Source organism: Echiichthys vipera (assembly GCF_963691815.1).
Source record: "Echiichthys vipera genome assembly, chromosome: 12".
In the NCBI taxonomy this organism is placed as follows: domain Eukaryota; kingdom Metazoa; phylum Chordata; class Actinopteri; order Perciformes; family Trachinidae; genus Echiichthys; species Echiichthys vipera.
Window position 1 is genome coordinate 13212953 of NC_139837.1, and position 21892 is coordinate 13234844.

Consider the following 21892-nt stretch of genomic DNA (forward strand, 5'->3'; position numbering starts at 1 on the left):
GGCAAAGAAGATGCGGACGATAGTTTCATGCAAGAAATTATTTGGGCCATCATGTTCAAATGTATTAGGTTGCACCATATTGTGTGGAAAACCTGGACATAGGGACCTTATTCTCACATAATACCTTGAACATTTTTTCAATTTTTCAAAATCATTATTTCCCCAAAAAAAAAAAAAAGAAGCAAATACTGTTAACAGTTTGATGTCGGGAGGTAATTGGCTTTCTCAATAATTCACTCATTCTTTCTCACGGAAATAGTCCCAATTATGTAGTAAGTAATTTAATCTGGTCAGCAGTTTCATACATCAGTGTTTCATTCTGCAGATTCGCACCACTGTGAACTGCAGCAATGTGAGTACATGAACAAGGTTGTCTGTAGTTAGTTTACATCTGTGGTAACAGTAGGACAGTCGAGTGTCTGCAGATGTAACGCCACCCATAAAGAAGACCTTTCAGTCAACTAGTGTCAAATAAAAACACCAAAACTATCTTTAAAAACAGAAGTTAAAAAAAGACTCCTGGCTCCTCTATAAAGGCAAATGCATAACAGGATCAATACTGTATACTGTAGCAGGCAGTAAAAGCCAACAACTGTTTTAACAAGAAGACTAAGAGCAACAAAATGCTGTTCTTATTAACAGAACAGGTCAATGAGAACACACGGTTTATTATAACCTATAAACCTTTTATAAATGGTCCCCCGTGTCAAATCATATAACCTCTTTTCTCCAAATCCAATCATTAAAAGAAGTAAAAGTGAGGAAATTAACATCCAAAAAGAGGACACTAAAAGAAGAATATAACGTACAAAGGGAACTAAAGTGAAGCGAAGAGTGTTAGGTCCTGAAGGCTGTTGCAAAAAAACTCCTGTGCTTATTGGAGAATTGATTAATGGAGGTGCAGCCAGAAAATGGAAAAGCAGAGGGTCCCCTGTGACTGTATTGCAGTACACACTGGCAATGTACAGTAGAGATGCCATTTGCTTGTACAACCATGAATGACTGTCTTCAATATGACTGGCTTCAATATGGGGAGGCTTCAATATGACTGGAGCCGATTCCGCACACCATGTTACAGGAGAGAAAATCGATACCGAATGTACAACTCAGCGCAGCGGGCGTCATTACTGATTATCATGATCAATTTGCAATTCTCAGAGTGCTCCGCCACTCTTCCTTATCAGTGCTTATGGATATCATGTTCCTGTTTGTTATAGATGAGGAATAATAAACTGGAAAACATACTTTCAAAATTATTTTTGTCAGCTGGCAAGTGGGCATGTGGGAGTACAGCACCTTGCTCCGAGGACAAGGATACACTGCTGTTCTCGAACGTAGCCTCATTAGAGATGTTTATCACCGGGTGTGGGTTTCTGTATAAAAACGTCTCTTTGCCTTTGTATGTGTCATCTAAGACTCCCTGACAAGCCTTATCCAGTGGACAGAAATAAAAACCTAGTTTGTCTGCAGCTAGAAGTCAGTTAAACTCTTCTCATTAAACTGAAAGAGCCCCGCGAAAGCTCTTGCTGCTATATTTGGTTTCTTAATGAAATGTGCCTCTCCTCCTCTAGTGCTGCAGCATCTAATCTCATTAAAAACCCATACAGGTTTTGAATACAGATAAAGCTCACTGTCTGGTGGGCTTTTGAATGCCTTAAAGTCACAGTTAAGAAGGAGTTAGAGCATAATTAGCTTCAGTAATGTGAGGTATTTGAGGCGGAACGGGTCTTAACATCACCTCCACTAGCTCCTGTAACTCAATGCGATCTCACATTTACATTTTCTTTTATTGGTCTTTCTGAAAAAAAAAAAGTGTTTTAGAACAACAGCACCCACTACAGCACTTGATATTAGAAAATGAAACCTTTGTGATTTAAACAAAGTTAAGAAACACTTTGTGAGAACAGAGAAAAATAGAAAAAGCGAGCCAAACACCCTCTGACTCACTCATTGACTCAAGACTCCTGTCTTCTGTCGAGCTGTGACGTTCAGTCTGTGAAGGTTATGTAGCCTACCGCTTGATGGGCGGGGTTAGCTTTTACCCCACATTACATTTAATTGGTTACACAAGTTATCAAAAATATTTTTACAACATATTTTTAACCTGTAAAAATAAATAAATGAACACTGGGGAATACTGTAGAGTTAACTTAAGATTTATTTTTTTCACTTTATCTTTCAAAAGGATCCTTTCAGCTAGAGTCCAAACAATTTATCAGCCGATATTATGTATATTATATATGTTAGAAATGGTGTCATTACATAGTTCTTTATTTAAATGTTAAGCAATTGACTGATACTGTACATAAAGTACTGTGGTTTATTTCAGGTTTTTTTTATGTTTTCTTTATTGTTCATTTCTAGAATTGGTTGATAATGTAAAACAAACATTGTATGTCTAATAAAGTATAATAATGTTAAATATTCTAAATGTATTTGTTTAAAAAAAACAACTTCTGAGTATTATTGCAGAGTCATATTGGTACAAAATCAGTGCACGGTCCACATAGAAAAGGTCTATTTTCATTCCAGCTGAAAATACACTATACCAGCCGGGCTGTACATTTAGCAATCACTCTTCATGTTCTATTTTGTATAATATATAGGCCACTTTAAGTGTATTCAACACCAGCACCTGCACACTAAGAATTTAGCATCAATCTGGTGCCAGAATCCGTCACACATGAGGTGCGATGCAAGTAATACGCTTCAAATGGTGTTAAGCTTTTTAGAGATCAAACTTCTCTCAACTTCTGCTTTCAAAAGACGTCTCACTCATAGATATAGATATATAGATTGATGTCAACACAGCAGAACATCTAAAGGCCCCATCCATCCATCCGTCAGGTGGACACAGATATAAGCGGAAAACAGATGGCTGGGAGTTATGAAGAGATCATTATATTTGCTGTATGACCTCAGTGAACTGGGAGTGGATAAAAAGAGCTGGCGAAGGGATCGTCTGCACTTCCACTGCGCTCTTGCAGCGGTGGATAACCAGCACACTTGGGTATTCTTGCATTGACAGATTTCTTTAGAGCAATAGCATAATCTGGTGTTCATATTCCCATGTGTGCATGAATGCTGAGTAGTTGGGGAGAAGGAATTCAAAGTAGTGCTTGTTTATCCCACAAATCTCTCAAGACTGTTTATATGTGGCACATTCAGTATGCACTAACTGAAACTACTGTGTGCTGAAATTTCACTTATGCTTTGACTTCTTTCCTGAACTTGTGTGCACGACATCTCATCTGAACAATGGTGGTTTTAATTGAGTAAGGACATATTGGTGTGACGTTTGTCCCCCTGACATCAACAGCCTCACTCCGTATCTGTCTAGCGGTTATTTCACAGAGCAAAACAGCGTCCTCAAGCTGCAACAGCAGAAAAATAATTTATAATTTTACATTTCATATTGCAGAGTTCAAATTGATTGGACGGAATTTGTTCTGAATGAACTCCATCAGTTGAGGAGCTTTATGTGTGTACGTGTTTGGAGGTGGATGGCTGTGTCTGAGGCCTTAATGGCTTACATGCTGTCCTGCTGAGAGGTCTGCTGTGCAGCAGGACAGACACATACCTAAGTACTTGCTCAAATGCCAGTTTAAAAGCCCTGTTCATGCTGATAAAGACTGAAATAGGCAGCTGGACTGCCCTTCAGATGGCTCTGGGAGAAAAAAAAGCATTAACTCCACATGAAATGCATTTGTTTCACATAGCTCCGGGGTGAATGCCTTCTCATTTGAAGATCAACCATTTAAAGCGCTCGTTTACAGCATATGCCAGGATATCTGTTAGAGGAAGCACACTGTCACGTCTTTGAGATGCAATATTACCTATATTGCTTCTGTGTGTGCAGTTATATACAGTAAGATGTAAATACCCAAAAAAGCATCAATACACATTGTTGTGCATTATTCCACTGAGACCAATATTGAAGGTGAGGTTGCATAATCAACGGAACTGCAGAGCAACTTGTGAGCACACAAAAAAAATCAATAATGCCAAATGATGAGGAAAGAATGCAGAAACGATTTTTGTCACAATAAATCTGAACTTACAAAGGCATTACTTTTACCGATTCCATTTATTCTCCTTTCATTCTCCTGTCCTCTCCACGCTTTCACAATCCAAAGATCGAGCCGTATCGCTAAGAGGTTTGTCTTTGTTTCTCCCTCTGTATGAGACTTGATATGCTATTTGCTGAAAATGTGGGTCATTCTTTGTCACATAGTTATACCATATTTTCTGTGCAGCTCTTCCATTTGTAAAAGAGAAGGTTAAAGCTTCCCTTGAGGCTTCGTTTGATATATATATATACTTTCCTGGGATATAATTAACTATAAATATAAGGATATTCAATAGATCTATTCAAGAGAGTGTGCATTATTAATCATGTTCCTTCCTCAAAGGTCAAATATTGTACATGTATAAATGTATACAAGAAATATGGCTGCAATTCCAATCATGCTCATTTTAACTTTAATTCAATCATTGCATGTTGATCTATTGTTTCATAATACCTATTTCGATGTCATTTTTTTCGAGTAGAGCACCTTTAACAGAGGCCGTTTTCACAACAAAATGTGTACAAAAGCTACCACAACAAGGTACAAGTTCTGTATCAGATGTCTGACAGTCAACATATTTCTAGTGAGACACCCAGAGGCAGTACAAGTGATGCTCAAGATAGAGTTGAAACACCCAAAAAGCTGCTACATTGCTTTAAACATAATATGGTGAAGAAGAGTGTCAGATCAGTCAGCTTACTGATGAAACGCAATTAACACGACAGATGAATGGCACTAAAGAAAATCAGAAATTACCAGTGGATTAAATCAGTATATCTGTGAAAAAGACTGCACAAGGTAAACTTCACAAGGCTGCTGCTTTTTTGAGGCGAACAGTCCCAAAACCTGACATAAGCAAAATAAAAGCTGGAGCCTTGAGCAATGAAAGAAAAAAAGTAATATAGTGTATTGTAATACTCTACAAACATAATGGGTTTGCATTCAAAGAGAGCCAGAGCATACCCTCCAGGCTGTTGGAGGATACAATCAAATGAGCAAATCAATTAATAAGGAGCAGGCACCGAAATCCAACAAAGCGGTGAATCAGGGCAATAAAACGGTATTTTTGCGGTTTCATCACAACTAGAAATGCAGCTGTAGCGAGTATCTCACTACCTCTTCATTTATAGTCTATTTTCTAATGCTACAAATGATATCGAGCTACGAAAAAAAAACTTGAAATGTCAGAGGTTAGAACAGAAGTAAAGAGAGGCGTTGCTATCTGGCTGTTAAGTCTGACATAACCCCCTCTCAAAATACGATTTCCGGGTACAAACGCTCCGTTGAAACAAAACAGCCAACAACAGACGAAAATGTGAACAATTACGTTCACCTCAGTTTTTCATCGATAAGAAAGATGTAAAATGACAATTAGGTTGTTTTTTAAAAAAACGCAGATCTGTTTAAACAGCTGGGAACACAGCACTGCAGCGTTGTAGAAATATGAGGCTCGGAACGGCTTTGAAATCATATTTTGAAAGGATGTTACGTCACGTCTTAACAGTCGGATGGAGATGATACACAGTCTCCTTTCCTCTCACTGGTGTGAACGGGCAGGTTTCAGAACGTTGAAGACCTGACAAGTTTCAACTTGTCTTGTGGCGAATCTTTGGTCTAAACTGGGCTTAACTGACCCATCTGAGGGCCGCCAGCTGCTTGTTAAAGGGGAATTTCTGTATTTTTTAACTATTTTCCCATGTTCCAAGAGTCAATGGGAATTCAATTTTTTGAAACTGGTCCAGTAGCCTATTGAGTGAGGGCACTCTAAGCAGCATCCATGAACCAGATCGCAATGCATCAAACAGGCATAATGTACACCGTCAATGTATATAGACTAAAAGTGCCACTGGCTCAGATTTCTTTATCAAGTTAATTTACATGCACGACAGAGAAAGTGATTGTGCATTACACACAGTATAATCAGGGATTTGTTTTTCTTTGTGCTTTACCATGAGACTTGTGCATGTCTGTTTAACCAAAGGAAGAGGTGGTTTCAACAATCTGCAGCTTTTATTCAAGGACACTTTAGTGTACACGCACAGAGAATAGAAATGCCACCTATGTGAATGATGTGTGTTTGTGTCAGAGGTGCTTCATTACAATGAACTTGACAAAGGTCTCAGTGATTGGTCAGTCTCTATTCATGGGTGTCAATTTCTGAATCCAATTTGTGACTTTGCGTGTCCAATAGCCATCTCTTAACACCGCAGACATGTATGTAATGACTTCAGCGTGACTGAATGAATGGCGCAGCAGTACTATACCATTCTAAATCATTTCAATTACACTCCGAGGTCAGTGAATATAAACAAAGCACGAACATTCCCTACTCTGCCTCATATGTATAGAATGCATCACACCAGCATTCATCACGTAAAAAGGTTTTTTGAAAGGTACTTATGACCTGTCATCATATCAGCGGCTCTGTGTGGGCTGAAAAATGTGTTTGTCCATGTTATCTTTACAGACATTTTTCTCATATGTGTGATATGTATGTGCATATGTTTGTGTGAACAATACGTTATTGAAGAGTGAGTAGTCAGCAGTGCAAATAAACGGAACCAGCCGCAAACAGTGGCAGCTCAGTTGTATGGGAGAAAATATATTGTATAACTGTATCCACTTTATAGAAGCGGTGGTATTCAATGATGTCCAGCTTAAAATCAGTTCAAACGTCATTTGTGAAAGGTGTAGTCAGTGCAGCAGCACCACAAACAAATCAAACAGACACTTCATCATCATTTTATTGAGTGTAAATTGAGACCTCTTCCTGCAGAAGTGTCTGTGCCCTCAGACCCTCCCACCACACGAGAACAGGCTTACAGTACGAGCACTAGTCATTCATTTTATCCCGATTTATCCCGGTTACATAGCGACATTTCTATGAGGATTACCATCATGTGTTCTTTACAAACTTGTAAAGCTCATTGATTGATATACTAAGACTCGGGGCTCGGCAGAAACATGAACTTGAATTAGCCGCATCTCTCCAAAATGACCTGTGATTGGCCGAAGTCTCCCGTCTCGGGCTAAAGCCTGAAAACGGAGCCAAGATGACGTGCAGAAGTCGGTTTTCTATCAGAACACTTGAATTACACTTCGATGATTGAAGATTATTATGATTTTTTTTCCCGCCCCAAAACGTCAAATAATGAACTGCGTGCCCCATCTTTAAGGCTAAAGATGAGAAAATGTCAAAGGATTATACCTCAGTGAACCATTAGGGTCGTTCCCTGTCTCATTCTGTGAAGGAAAGCAGAACATGGTCATACATTACATACGTACTTCAATAGCATGAATAGATTGATTTTCAGAACCCAATTTTGAGGAGAAGAATGAAAACTATTCGCCTAATCTAAGTACAGCGGCTGGGCTATCTGTAATAATGGGACTTCAATGCAATTCTTGTGGCAGCTTTTGTTTGGCTGATTTATGAATGTCTGCACTTTGCTTCCCAGTCAGGTTGTTATTCCTCTTATACCTTTGACCAAACTCCAACTCTATCTCTATCCCTTTATCTTTTTCTTATACTTTTTCAAAGCCAGTCTTTTGAGACTTAGAATAAATTTGTTCCCATTCAAGGGTGACATTAACAAAGACAGGAAAAACTTTGCTCTAACTGTTCAAAGAGGGAGTCAGCTCGTCTGTGGCACTTTCGTTTAGACCCGCACATCAAAAATCGAACAAGTTTTCATCACGAATAAATTAGATATGTTATTCAAAGTGTGCACCCTGGCGTGCTCCTCTTTACTAATCTGATTTTAAAGCCATCTTTGGTTCAAAATAACTCAACAGCATATGCATAAAACGGACTCATTGATAACGAGAAATGAGATGTTACTGAACCATTAAATAAAAGCTTTAAAACATAATTGGCTCATGCTGGCATGTAGAAAAGCCTTCTTATGGTTCTCATTACTCACACGCTGTGTGTTTTGAGTGCACACTGTGTTAAAACATGGGCTACATCAGATGACTGTGGTTTAACCTTTCACGTGTGTCACTCCAACAAGTGCAGCCAAATAAAGGTACGTGTGGTTACATACCGTATAAAAAGAACTGTGATTTTAAAGCCAAAGTGAACTCCCATTGTATGTTCCTTATCAGGTTCATACTTACTTACTAAAATTCTTTATAGTTAAGAAAACACAGAGAAAAAATGTCTCTGTGGATTGAGCATTTTGATACTTTGACAGTATTTATATAGCACCTCCACCTGCTTTAGAATAAAATAAAGAAATCCCTGCTTTATACTTACTGGGTCAAACTACTGATTGCTCAAAAGAACAAGTTTCAATTTGATCTATTATTCTGCCACATTACTCACTTCATGTTGTGATTTTAATCACAGAATATCACGGAGCTGTTGCTGTGAGTTTTGACAGAAAAAAAGAACAGACCGCACAAGCAATAGTCTATGTACAAGCCTCTACATAAAATAATAAATGTTGCAAGCGAGCAGGTGTCTTTGATAATGGCGTATAAGCAGTGATGTATGGGCTTGCTGGAAAAGCAGAAAAATGTCTTTAATCAACAAGCTATAACATGCACCACACAGAGTAGCAGAGTAACTGCGTTATCATTATATTTTATACTTCCTTCCAATTTCAGTTTGTCTTTAAAGGGCCAGCACGAAGAATTTGGCGGCATAGCGGTGAGGTTGAAGACCTCTTACCTCACCCTTCCCTTTCCAAACGTGAAGTTTAACCTTCAGTGGCCCTTAGGTAACATAAAACCGTGAAAGAGTTGTATGTTCTGGACCATGGAAACATGGCGGTGCAACATGGCGAGCTTCGTTGAAGAGGAGATGTGGATTGGAGGATGTATAATCGATATAGCAAAGAGCCGTTTCAGACAATCAAGGTCTTTTCAGTTAGTCTCAGACTGTGTGATTAGAGCAATCTACCTCAAAAATCTCATTTTTGGAGCCGTCGCAGTAATTGGTCCATGTTTGCTCACGTCCCCTCTTAATGCGGGTAGACAGGCGTCAGATAGGCCTCAGTGGACCTGCTTTTAGGGCAGGCAAGTGTGTTTATAGTTTATGTACATCTATGAAACAGAAAGGGAGGCGACAAACATAGAAGGTAAGGGATCTCTTGCCAGCTTTAGGTAATACAAGAAATCCTCCACACAACATGCGCTTTAATCCGAAGGGTTACCAGCGTCTCGGCTGAGTTGGAGTCTCAGTGATACATGCCATGACACAGATACAATGCCCACACAGGCGCAACTAATCACTTCAAGACATGGCAGGATGCTTGTAGGATGTGCCAAGGCAGGTGGGCCCAGAGTTGGTGCTTCAGTATCAGAATCCAACTTCAGGATCAGGATCTAAATGGGTGTGAAGCTGTCATGTTCATGTTATATTTAAAATAATCTTCACCACACATGTTCTATTATGCTATAATGAGATTAAGAGGATAGAATGAAAAGGAAAGGTGAGGAGGCGATCTATTTTGCAAGGGCGCCGTTGCTGCATCCAGGGCTTAGTGCCGCCTCAGATGATTGTGGTTGGTTTAAAGAAATACAAACAACCCTCATGTCATTAATAATCTTTTAACCCCTTGAACCTCTCGACCCCATAGGTTGGGAACAACTGGTCAAAGACAGACCGTATCGTAAAAACAGACATAACTGAAACACCAACACCGAGCAACACTGCTGGTCATTTCATCTTCTCTTCAAGGATCTTAATTGTTGTGAGTTACTGGATTATGTATCCTCTTAAAATCTAAAAATAATTCAAATGTAACAGTGTGAGAAGTTAAAATAACTGACTGTCCACTTATATCTTTTCTGCACTACAGTTCTGTTTATACCTGTTTCAACAGTCTACTGCATGTTTACATCATATACACCCGTTCACATGTCTGCTTACATCTGATACACGCATGTCTTTCTACATCTCACGCCGACGATGTTCTCTGTATCTAACTGTGACTTGTGTGTGTTCTACTTGTACTAACACCTAGACACTTTCCTCTCTGCTGTTCTTCGTATCTAACTCTGTGACTGGATTCTAACCTGTACTAACACACTAACATCCTAACATCCTGACACTTATTCTACCTGTACTAACACACTAACATCCTGACACTTATTCTAACCTGTACTAACACACTAACATCCTGACACTTATTCTACCTGTACTAACACACTAACATCCTGACACTTATTTTACCTGTACTAACACACTAACATCCTGACACTTATTCTACCTGTACTAACACACTAACATCCTGACACTTATTCTACCTGTACTAACACACTAACATCCTGACACTTATTCTAACCTGTACTAACACGCTAACATCCTGACACTTATTCTAACCTGTACCAACACACTAACATCCTGACACTTATTCTAACCTGTACTAACACACTAACATCCTGACACTTACTCTACCTGTACTAACACACTAACATCCTGACACTTATTCTAACCTGTACTAACACACTAACATCCTGACACTTACTCTACCTGTACTAACACACTAACATCCTGACACTTATTCTAACCTGTACTAACACACTAACATCCTGACACTTATTCTACCTGTACTAACACACTAACATCCTGACACTTATTCTAACCTGTACTAACACACTAACATCCTGACACTTATTCTACCTGTACTAACACACTAACATCCTGACACTTATTCTACCTGTACTAACACACTAACATCCTGACACTTATTCTACCTGTACTAACACACTAACATCCTGACACTTATTCTACCTGTACTAACACACTAACATCCTGACACTTATTCTACCTGTACTAACACACTAACATCCTGACACTTATTCTAACCTGTACTAACACACTAACATCCTGACACTTATTCTAACCTGTACTAACACACTAACATCCTGACACTTATTCTACCTGTACTAACACACTAACATCCTGACACTTATTCTACCTGTACTAACACACTAACATCCTGACACTTATTCTACCTGTACTAACACACTAACATCCTGACACTTATTCTACCTGTACTAACACACTAACATCCTGACACTTACTCTACCTGTACTAACACACTAACATTCTGACACTTACTCTACCTGTACTAACACACTAACATCCTGACACTTACTCTACCTGTACTAACACACTAACATCCTGACACTTATTCTACCTGTACTAACACACTAACATCCTGACACTTACTCTACCTGTACTAACACACTAACATTCTGACACTTATTCTACCTGTACTAACACACTAACATTCTGACACTTGTTCTACCTGTACTAACACACTAACATTCTGACACTTGTTCTACCTGTACTAACACACTAACATCCTGACACTTACTCTACCTGTACTAACACACTAACATCCTGACACTTGTTCTACCTGTACTAACACACTAACATCCTGACACTTACTCTACCTGTACTAACACACTAACATCCTGACACTTATTCTACCTGTACTAACACACTAACATCCTGACACTTACTCTACCTGTACTAACACACTAACATCCTGACACTTATTCTAACCTGTACTAACACACTAACATCCTGACACTTATTCTACCTGTACTAACACACTAACATCCTGACACTTATTTTACCTGTACTAACACACTAACATCCTGACACTTATTCTACCTGTACTAACACACTAACATCCTGACACTTATTCTACCTGTACTAACACACTAACATCCTGACACGTATTCTAACCTGTACTAACACGCTAACATCCTGACACTTATTCTAACCTGTACCAACACACTAACATCCTGACACTTATTCTAACCTGTACTAACACACTAACATCCTGACACTTATTCTACCTGTACTAACACACTAACATCCTGACACTTATTCTACCTGTACTAACACACTAACATCCTGACACTTATTCTAACCTGTACTAACACACTAACATCCTGACACTTATTCTACCTGTACTAACACACTAACATCCTGACACTTATTCTACCTGTACTAACACACTAACATCCTGACACTTATTCTACCTGTACTAACACACTAACATCCTGACACTTATTCTACCTGTACTAACACACTAACATCCTGACACTTATTCTAACCTGTACTAACACACTAACATCCTGACACTTATTCTACCTGTACTAACACACTAACGTCCTGACACTTATTCTACCTGTACTAACACACTAACATCCTGACACTTATTCTACCTGTACTAACACACTAACATCCTGACACTTATTCTACCTGTACTAACACACTAACATTCTGACACTTACTCTACCTGTACTAACACACTAACATCCTGACACTTATCCTACCTGTACTAACACACTAACATTCTGACACTTACTCTACCTGTACTAACACACTAACATCCTGACACTTATTCTACCTGTACTAACACACTAACATCCTGACACTTATTCTACCTGTACTAACACACTAACATCCTGACACTTATTCTACCTGTACTAACACACTAACATCCTGACACTTATTCTACCTGTACTAACACACTAACATCCTGACACTTACTCTACCTGTACTAACACACTAACATTCTGACACTTACTCTACCTGTACTAACACACTAACATCCTGACACTTACTCTACCTGTACTAACACACTAACATCCTGACACTTATTCTACCTGTACTAACACACTAACATCCTGACACTTACTCTACCTGTACTAACACACTAACATTCTGACACTTATTCTACCTGTACTAACACACTAACATTCTGACACTTGTTCTACCTGTACTAACACACTAACATCCTGACACTTACTCTACCTGTACTAACACACTAACATCCTGACACTTATTCTACCTGTACTAACACACTAACATTCTGACACTTATTCTACCTGTACTAACACACTAACATCCTGACACTTATTCTACCTGTACTAACACACTAACATCCTGACACTTATTCTACCTGTACTAACACACTAACATCCTGACACTTACTCTACCTGTACTAACACACTAACATCCTGACACTTGTTCTACCTGTACTAACACACTAACATCCTGACACTTACTCTACCTGTACTAACACACTAACATCCTGACACTTATTCTACCTGTACTAACACACTAACATCCTGACACTTATTCTACCTGTACTAACACACTAACATTCTGACACTTGTTCTACCTGTACTAACACACTAACATCCTGACACTTACTCTACCTGTACTAACACACTAACATCCTGACACTTATTCTACCTGTACTAACACACTAACATTCTGACACTTATTCTACCTGTACTAACACACTAACATCCTGACACTTACTCTTCTCTTACACTTTATTCTTGTGTTAGGTTGAAATGTTTTTGTATAATTGCACTGTCGTTAATTGCTGCTCTGTGTGCCCTGAATTGCCCCCCGGGGACAAATAAAGTTTTTTGAATTGAATTGAATTACAATGCAGAAAGGATGGGAATCTGTATCCTACACACAATTCATGAAAAGCCTACTGCTGTTTAAGTACAGGGTTCCCACACCTTTTCCCCATTTTCATGATTTTCCATCACCTTACAGATGTGTATGCTGTGTGTATACAGCACATACACAATATTCACTATACTTATCATTGCATTTGTTCATCACATTCAATTACATGTTATTGTGCTATAAACAATCAATATTGTTACAGACAGCGTTCTACATGTTTGTAAATAAACGTGCTGCTAGAGCTGCAACATTTAGTCGAATTTTAATAATCGTCAAAAGTCATTTTTCATGCAAAAATTTCAAAATGCTGTTTTTATCTCTCAGATTTGCAGATCTCCTTTTCTCTGTGTTATATCGTATATTGCATCCCATAGGACACACATTTCATGCAGTTTCAATCACTTGTGGGGCGGCAGTAGCTCAGTCCACAGGTGACTTGGTCGCCGGTTTGAGTCCCTGTGTGGACCACGAATGGAGCGTGGACTGGTGGCTGGAGAGGTACCAGTTCATCTCCTGGGCACTGCCGAGGTGCTGTTGAGCAAGGCACCAAACCCCCAACTGCTCGGGGCGCTGGCAGCCCCCCCTCACTCTGACGTCTCTCCATTAATTGCATGTATATAGGTCCTGTTTGTGCATGTGTGTGTATTTCGGGCCTGTGTGTGTAACATGAATAATAATAATAGAGGGAAAAAAGTGGATTTCCCCGTTGCGGGACTAATAAAGGAATTCTTCAATTCTTCTTCTTTCTTTGTTCAAAATTCAAGCACTGTTCAAACACCACACTAAAAGTGTTTTTAATCATTTCCAGCACCCGTAAACATGTTAAATGAATGCTTTCATGTAAAAGGACACGGTCCAATGCAGATGTGATTTAGCGTATCCATGACTCTGTAACATGAAAAGAGGAGACTTGGTCTGTAAGACCTCAGAGGCTGTCCTATCTTAAGTAGAGGAGGTGGAGAAAACTCGACAAAAGGGTAAAAAAAGATGTCTATTACGTCCCAGGAGAGTGCAGCTAAATTGCTGTGATTATTTTGGGGCACCCAGAATAAATTGTTTCTCCAGTAACATGTAATAATGTGATTACTTCTTATAGAGAATTAGCTGGAATCAACTGTATTTTCTAGAGGGTAATTCTTTAAAACCATAAAGTTCACTTCATCAGGACTGTTTTATTTTACTCATTCATGTTTAAGGAGACTTATTTTTTAGAAGGTATACACTTTTTTTTTTAGAAGTACAAGTCAGTAAAAAGCAAAAGGAAGAGAGATGGAACTCAGACGGAAAGCAGAAGTAATTTAGAAGATTACTGTGAAGATCATTTCTGATGCATGAAGTTAAGCACAACACCGCTCCCTGCTGGTGGAAAGGTTTGACTGTGGGGACTGTGACTTGAGTTCAACGATGTACCTGGCTGTACTAAAAGCCTGAAAATGACATTGTCATAGAATTATTGAACACCATTGTGATGCCATTACAATCTTCTCAACTGTAGGACAATTTAACACTATATTTTGTTGTACTGCCTTTGTAGCACAGTGAAACAAATGGCCCAGATGGTAAATTCTAAAAAAAGGAACAGATGTGTAAAAGACTAAAACCACCATATAAAATTATGTAGTTTTAATCTACTCTTTGGGGAAAGAAAAGTAATATATCCAACATTTGTTATTTAATCTCATACTGTCTATTAGATCATGTACCATTGAGATTTTATAAAATATTGGAACATGTTAAAATTGTAGCCCTGTTTAGAATTATTTCTATATTATAAGGCAACTTGTAGACTTTAGGTTTTGTAACTTGTTTCTGAACATATTTAAACCATCGAGCCTGAAACAATTGTTCACACCAATTTAATTTCCACACTTTATGTTGCATTTCAGTCAGTCTACTGAGCGACAAACGCCCCTGGCTCGTACGATACAAAGCAATTTAGCTTACCAGGAGTAGGAATACAATATTCTGTTCAGCAGTTTCGCAAATTGTTATTTGTCCTCGTCATGGAGGCAGTAAGTCGCTTTTCAATTACATGCAAGATAAGTTACAGAAGACAACAGTGACCAAAGTGCTGTAGGTCTCAAACAATGGTGTTTGTTACCAACTTTCATTCTAAAAACCATGCAAGTGTGTAATGTGGTTATGCTGCTATTCTGTGAATTCCAACTGCTTGTACTGTACTATCCCCACTCCATACTTCAAGATCTGAGTCATACAAAATTCATATAGCCATTAACATGTGAACGAATTCATAGTGCTGAAGTGCAATTTTCCAATGAAAAGGAGGAATGAAAAAGTCAATACACTTTCTATAAACATTAATTTCTCTTTATTGGCCAGAGACAACCAGTTCAGACAAGAACGCCAAACTGTTTCAGAACGTCTGTGTATTTTGCGATCTTGCCCTCAACGTTCTTTTCTGCCTGCTTCGTCAGCTTGATTATTGTCTTTTTCTTGCCATAGCGAAGCTTAGCCTTCTCCTTTCTCTTCTCCTCCAGGGTGGCTGTGATGGCCTGATACTTCCAGCCGACCTCATGTGCCAGACGCCCTAGGAGGGCGAACTGAGCGGGAAAGAAAAGTCATAGTCAGTACATTTCAGTTTAGAGAGATTCTTTAAAGAATATGGATTACACACAAACAAGATATGTTCTTTAATATAGCATTTAAAGTTTATATTTAAAGCTTCAATTTGAGGCACAACTTAACTCAACTCAGGAATCAGATCCGAAAAAATTGACTCATCAATTGATTATCAGCTTCGGGATAAATTTCTCATCACAGTCAAGTAAGAATTGTTGTGGCAAGTAAACTGAAGCATTGGAGTTTGTGTAAGTTTTAATCATGACCCTTGTATTTAGACAGTTCTTAATCACGTATTGGAGACTCACCTTGCGAGTGGGCTTCAGACGCACGATCTTGAGAGCAGCTGGAACAACCATGCGCTTCCTCTGTGGAACAAAAGCCAAAATCAGATAAAGAAGAAAACGGCATATCTAATCATTGATAGGATAGCATGTCTCAGTCGTTGATTTCTTTTCAGAGTTACAACTCAAACAAGGTAGGTAAGGGTAAAATTCACATCACAGACAGCAGAGTTAACCATGTATGGCCAAACAGAATGTGGCCATTGATAAATTGAGATTCATCACCTTGTCATAGGGCGGGGGGATACCGTCGAACACCTTCAGCCTATCCAGAGCAGCCTGTCCTCTTTTGGTTTTGTGGGGCAGCATGCCTAGTTGGTACAGAGAATACTTATTAGTTCAATACATTTTAAAATTGCAACTGTTGAGGTATCAAAAAGTTTCACAAGGCACAAATGTAGGTCCCTACTGAACTCAGCAATCAGATCCGAAAAGTTTGTCTCATCAATAAATGATCAGTTTCGGGATAAAGAGCTCATCATTGTCAAGCAAGGAACCACTTGTGCTTCAATACATTTGTTGGGTTCTTATGAGTCAAAGCTCAAGGACCCACAACTAGACCAATAATCAATCTTAGCCACATTCAAGCAAACTAAAACGGGTCTAAAGATAAATCTAATGCATGTTTCACATGCAGCCTACACTTGAAACTCAATTAAATTTACACTATATCAATTTTATTTCAGTAATACTTGTACACATTCTCAGTGTAAGTCTTTCATCAGTATTGCAATAAATTCACTTTGAGAAGGAGTATTCATCTCTAGAGTAGTGACATTCTCACCTCTGACAGTCCTCCAGAAGATCCTGCTGGGAGCTCTGAAGTGGTACGGTCCACGAGAGGGGTTGGTGTTCATCCTCTTGCGCAGGAAAGCCAGGTACTTCACTGTAGAGGGGCACAATGTAGGCATTTGAGTTACAAATGCTTCAAGACAACTAAACAGTGGCAGCCATGACTTTAGTATGCAACGCTGGTGTCTCAGATGGTAGTGCATGTAAGTAGTCTCATGGTCATTGAAACTCGAAACATAGTCGTAAAACATCACTGACAAGCATATAAAATATATATTCAAATGAGATCAATCTAAGATATGTACCCTACTTACGCTTGTTGCGGTAGAAGTTGCCAGAAATGTTGATGCCTTCACATCTCACTACAACCACTTTGTGTCCTAAAAGCAAGATAGGAAATAGTTTAGCATTGTACAAAAAAACTAAAAATTCTCATGTTCACAATCACCTGCGTCCAGTCTCAGATGGTAGTGCATGTGAGTTTTCTCATGGTCGTTAAACTCAAGCAAGGGATATAAAAGTCATCATCACTGACGGACTAAGGTTTTTAACAGCAGCTTTTTGCTCATGGTGCTGCTCAGTATTTGTGTGTCGTGTTACCAAACATGACTTTAGCAAAATGTTATCAAACAAGATTTAACATTACACCTAAAAAATGATCAAAACTTACCCAGCAGAACCTGTTTAGCCACAAGGGCAGCAAGCCGGCCGAGTAGATGGCCCCTGCCATCAAGCAGCAGAACCTGTGGTTTTGAAAGAGAAATTAACACATGCCATTTTATCGTCGACCTAACGTTATTGCTTGTTTTCAATCATTGCCAATTAGAAACATTTACGTAGTACTAAAACTCACTGTTGCATTCTTAGGCCATGTAATAGCTGCCACATGGAACACGCCGAGAAAGACATAGCCCAAAGTTAGCTTAGCATCAACGTCAGAGCATGAGCACACGTCAACTATAATACATACTTACAAAACGCGAATGAACATTTAAGTACAACACCGTGGTGTAAACGATAGGGTACACGCACCTACTAAAGCACAACATTTGCGCCTATTTGACCAACGACCTGCAAATAATCATGACGAGTTTGAGCTACGAGCTAACGGCGTTGAGTCGTTAGGGAAGCTGCCATGATGAAGGCATGTCCACTCGGCTACGGCTAGCTGCCGGAAAACATCTTCTAAAATAAAGTCTTAAAAGCAACACCGAACAAAACAACCATTACATAAAGACGTCCCGTAGTTTCCCTCAACGTATTAGATATAAAATAGCAGCTTTAGCTTCCTCTAAACAGCCCAAAATTATATTATTATCCCGCAGCAACTGCCCACCTTATTGAACCGGTCCGCCATGATGAGCGAAAAGAAAGACGCACGGGGCTGCCCGTGGTAAAAGGCAGGGGCAGGCGGAAGTGACGACGTTTAAATTTATTTTTCGCAGGAAGTAAAGTTTTTTTTTCATGTTTTTTTTTTGATTGAACAATTTAAATGTACAAAAGGTATATAATAAACAGCACATTGGTGATATAATTAATAAATAAATCAAAGACTATTAAAAAATAAAAATAAAAAGCAGACAATTACAGCTTGAATATGTAGATTTAAGCAAAGAAGTCAGTTCTAGGAGGAAAGTAGCAAATTTAGGTGCAGATTTAGTAAATTTTTGTTTGTGAATAAAGAATTTTAAGTATAGGATAACAAAGTTCATCCCGTGTTCAAAATCGGGGGAAGTGCGTACGCAACAATGGCTGTACAAACGCTCCATCGGCGCTGCTGTTTAGATGGAGTATTTTATTTATTTTATAAAATTAATTTGTCTTGTTATGACATAAAGGGATGACTAATGTATTATAAAATGATAAATAAATATGCTGAAATGTAAAAATAAGTTGTGATTTTTTGGAATAAATTATAAATACGCTGAAATTAATTTATATATTTTTATAAAGATAAGTGGGGATTAATATATTACAAATTATAATTATTGAATACACTAATTAATCAAATACTACCAATTATGGAGAAGTTATACTTCTTCCCACTCCTTGTCTAATACATGAATCGAAATCTTTTTGCTCATTTTTTTATGTATTTTTCTATTGTTTTTTTTTGTCTGCCAGCAATGGTACAATCATTTTGCATTATTATTACTTTTGTTTTCTGTTTTAATTTTATTTACATATTCAAAATATAAATTTCAGTCAATCAATTTATTCTAATAAAAGTATTATTGATTCCCAGTTGAGAATATATTTGTTCGACTGTCCTCAATTTATGTTATTTAAGCTTTAGTGAAAATCTTCCTGCCAATACTGGGTTAATATTCATTCTCAGTTACCTATGTCAAACTAAATGCGCCATCCTGCTGTACGCTGCTTTATATCACTTGTTTTAAGTGATTTTAATTTAAAATGTGTTGTGTTAAGTTACTGTGTACTATGCATCCTTAAATAGCATCCTATGCTTATGTTAGCTCATGTATTTCGAGATCTGTGTAAAGCTTGGAAATTCAGTGCATGTGTTCTGGAGAACATTCAGAAACTACCTCAGGACCCATATTCATACAGGACACAGACTTCAAAACAGGGGGAAAATGATGGAAAAAGTTTTACAACTTGTGTCACAGCATGCCATGGAAACAATAATCATTTAATGAAAGTTTTTAATAACTTGTGCATTTACAGAACAATCAGGCACACATTCATGGCTGTCCCGGTGACACAATGCATGCAGAGATCGGAGTAAGTACTAAAGGTGTCTGGCTGGGTCGGTGAGAAAACTGGAACTTTGTTGTCCGAAGTTTCCACTCAGTCGTCGTGCTTCAGCTTCCTGATCTTTCCCTTGTGGCGGTCAATCTCGCGCTGCATACGTTCAATCTCCTTTTTGTGGTGGTCAATTTCCTCCTGGTGATGCTGCTTCAATGCAGCCAGCTGCTCCTGCTCCTTACGCCTTATATCCAGATGGTTTAATAAAGTGGTGGGTGACGAGAAAAGAAGCAAAAGGATAAACATTGAGAGAGGGAGGGAACAGAGAATGGACAAAGGGACACAAACAGAGAGACATTAAGACAGCAAAAGCAGATCATAATAAAAGAATACAAAGAAACTTCTAAGGTTGGGGTCCATGAATAATACAGATATAGTAGTAGAGTACACTCTCAGTTCAAATTTGGTTGCTGTAAAAGGAAAAGAAAGAAGCATACTTGAAGTACATCTCCTCCTCGGCCGCCTGCTTCTTCCCCATGGCTCCACCTGCCTCCCTGATGGACCCTCCGCCGCCACCACCCTTTCCTGCACCTTTACCCAGCTCACCCAGCTGAAGCAGGGTGTGGGAATGTTTAGTAGATACATTCAGAGACAAATAAGAGTCTTGTTAGGGCTTTACTCTGCGGGCAATTCTTTAAGAGACAACAGCTTAAATTACATAACTTCAAAAGTGAATTTCTCATTTTGGTTTTGTTATCAAGACTTGTCTATGTGATAATAATGTCTCTCTTAAAATGGAAACATTGACAACATTTTGTTGTTGCATATATTTAGTGGTTGTGTTTCTTTGCTGCTGGTTGTAAACCAAATTGCCCTCCAGGGATAATAAAGATACACTGAACCTTGAATAAGGTGGAGTAAATGTTGACGCTATGAAAAATACCCTGTTTTGAAGGTCAGGAATCAGCGTATTTCACAAAGGAGTGGAAATGATTGTATGCAGAGCCATAATAGAGGTAGCTAGGTAGAGGGAACAAACGAGAAACTGATTGTGTAACAACAATGCAACCAGAGAGGACAACCCAATTCATGGAACTGAATAATGCCTGAATAAAGTGGTTAAACAGGCAACTATGGTTTTATTTAAAGACAAAACTTGATATAATTAAAATGAATAATTTGTATTTAAGGGCACTGTCATCAATTTGTCCCGAAAATCACATTAACTACAAAATGCCTCTGACCTACAATCATGTCATCAACAGTTGTTTACCTCACCTGTCAGGCACATTTTAGGCTACTTCATTCATACACGGAAGTATAACCGTTACCTACAGCAGTGTTGTAATCACGGGATGTGTTGCCAGCACGCGTTTACCTGGTCAGATGACATTCTCAGCTGTGTGGTGACAAAACTCCTGATGTTAGGCCTCAAAAACCTCGCCATGTTGGATTCTCACATGTGAAAACTGGCAGTGACAGAAGAAGTTGCCCTTGTCCTCAAAATACGCCACAGGACGGCGCCATTATTATCCAGACAGGGGTGCCGACGTGAGACTGCAGCAGACAGCGTTACGTTGGTCTAATAGGAAACCGAGGGAAACAACAATTCATTTAAATTGACTCATTATTACTCTACGCCATCATTAGAGACGCCTCACACAATTAAATATAGCGTAAGGAAAAACATAGTGTCCATTTTTTCAAAATGGTATTGTCTCAAAAGTGGGCAGCATGACACCGCACGTTCTTTACGTTTATATATTATATTATATATTATTTACGTATATATATATATATATGTATATAAAAAATATAATATTTATATAAAATGTATTTTTTCACACAAATATATATAAACTTATTATTTGATATATATTGTTTGCACACTATTTATTTGCGCACATTGGTCTTATTTGTATCTGTTTGCTGATTGT

General features: G+C 38.5%; 2 protein-coding genes across 2 annotated transcripts; both read right to left on the reverse strand.

Moving 5' to 3' along the window:
• Positions 1-15836: 15836 nt before the first annotated feature.
• Positions 15837-18631, reverse strand: rpl13a (ribosomal protein L13a). Its single transcript, XM_083924754.1, has 7 exons — positions 18583-18631; positions 17917-17989; positions 17561-17626; positions 17239-17340; positions 16680-16765; positions 16419-16478; positions 15837-16091 (listed from the first exon to the last, which is right to left on the reverse strand). Exons 1-7 carry the CDS (start codon positions 18601-18603, stop codon positions 15882-15884), a joined length of 618 nt encoding a protein of 205 aa, XP_083780880.1. The 5' UTR covers positions 18604-18631; the 3' UTR covers positions 15837-15881.
• Positions 18632-19880: 1249 nt separating this feature from the next.
• atp5if1b (ATP synthase inhibitory factor subunit 1b) lies at positions 19881-21470 on the reverse strand. Its single transcript, XM_083924703.1, has 3 exons — positions 21334-21470; positions 20453-20565; positions 19881-20199 (listed from the first exon to the last, which is right to left on the reverse strand). The coding sequence occupies exons 1-3, from the start codon at positions 21400-21402 to the stop codon at positions 20058-20060; spliced, it is 324 nt and encodes a 107-aa protein (XP_083780829.1). The 5' UTR covers positions 21403-21470; the 3' UTR covers positions 19881-20057.
• Positions 21471-21892: the final 422 nt, after the last annotated feature.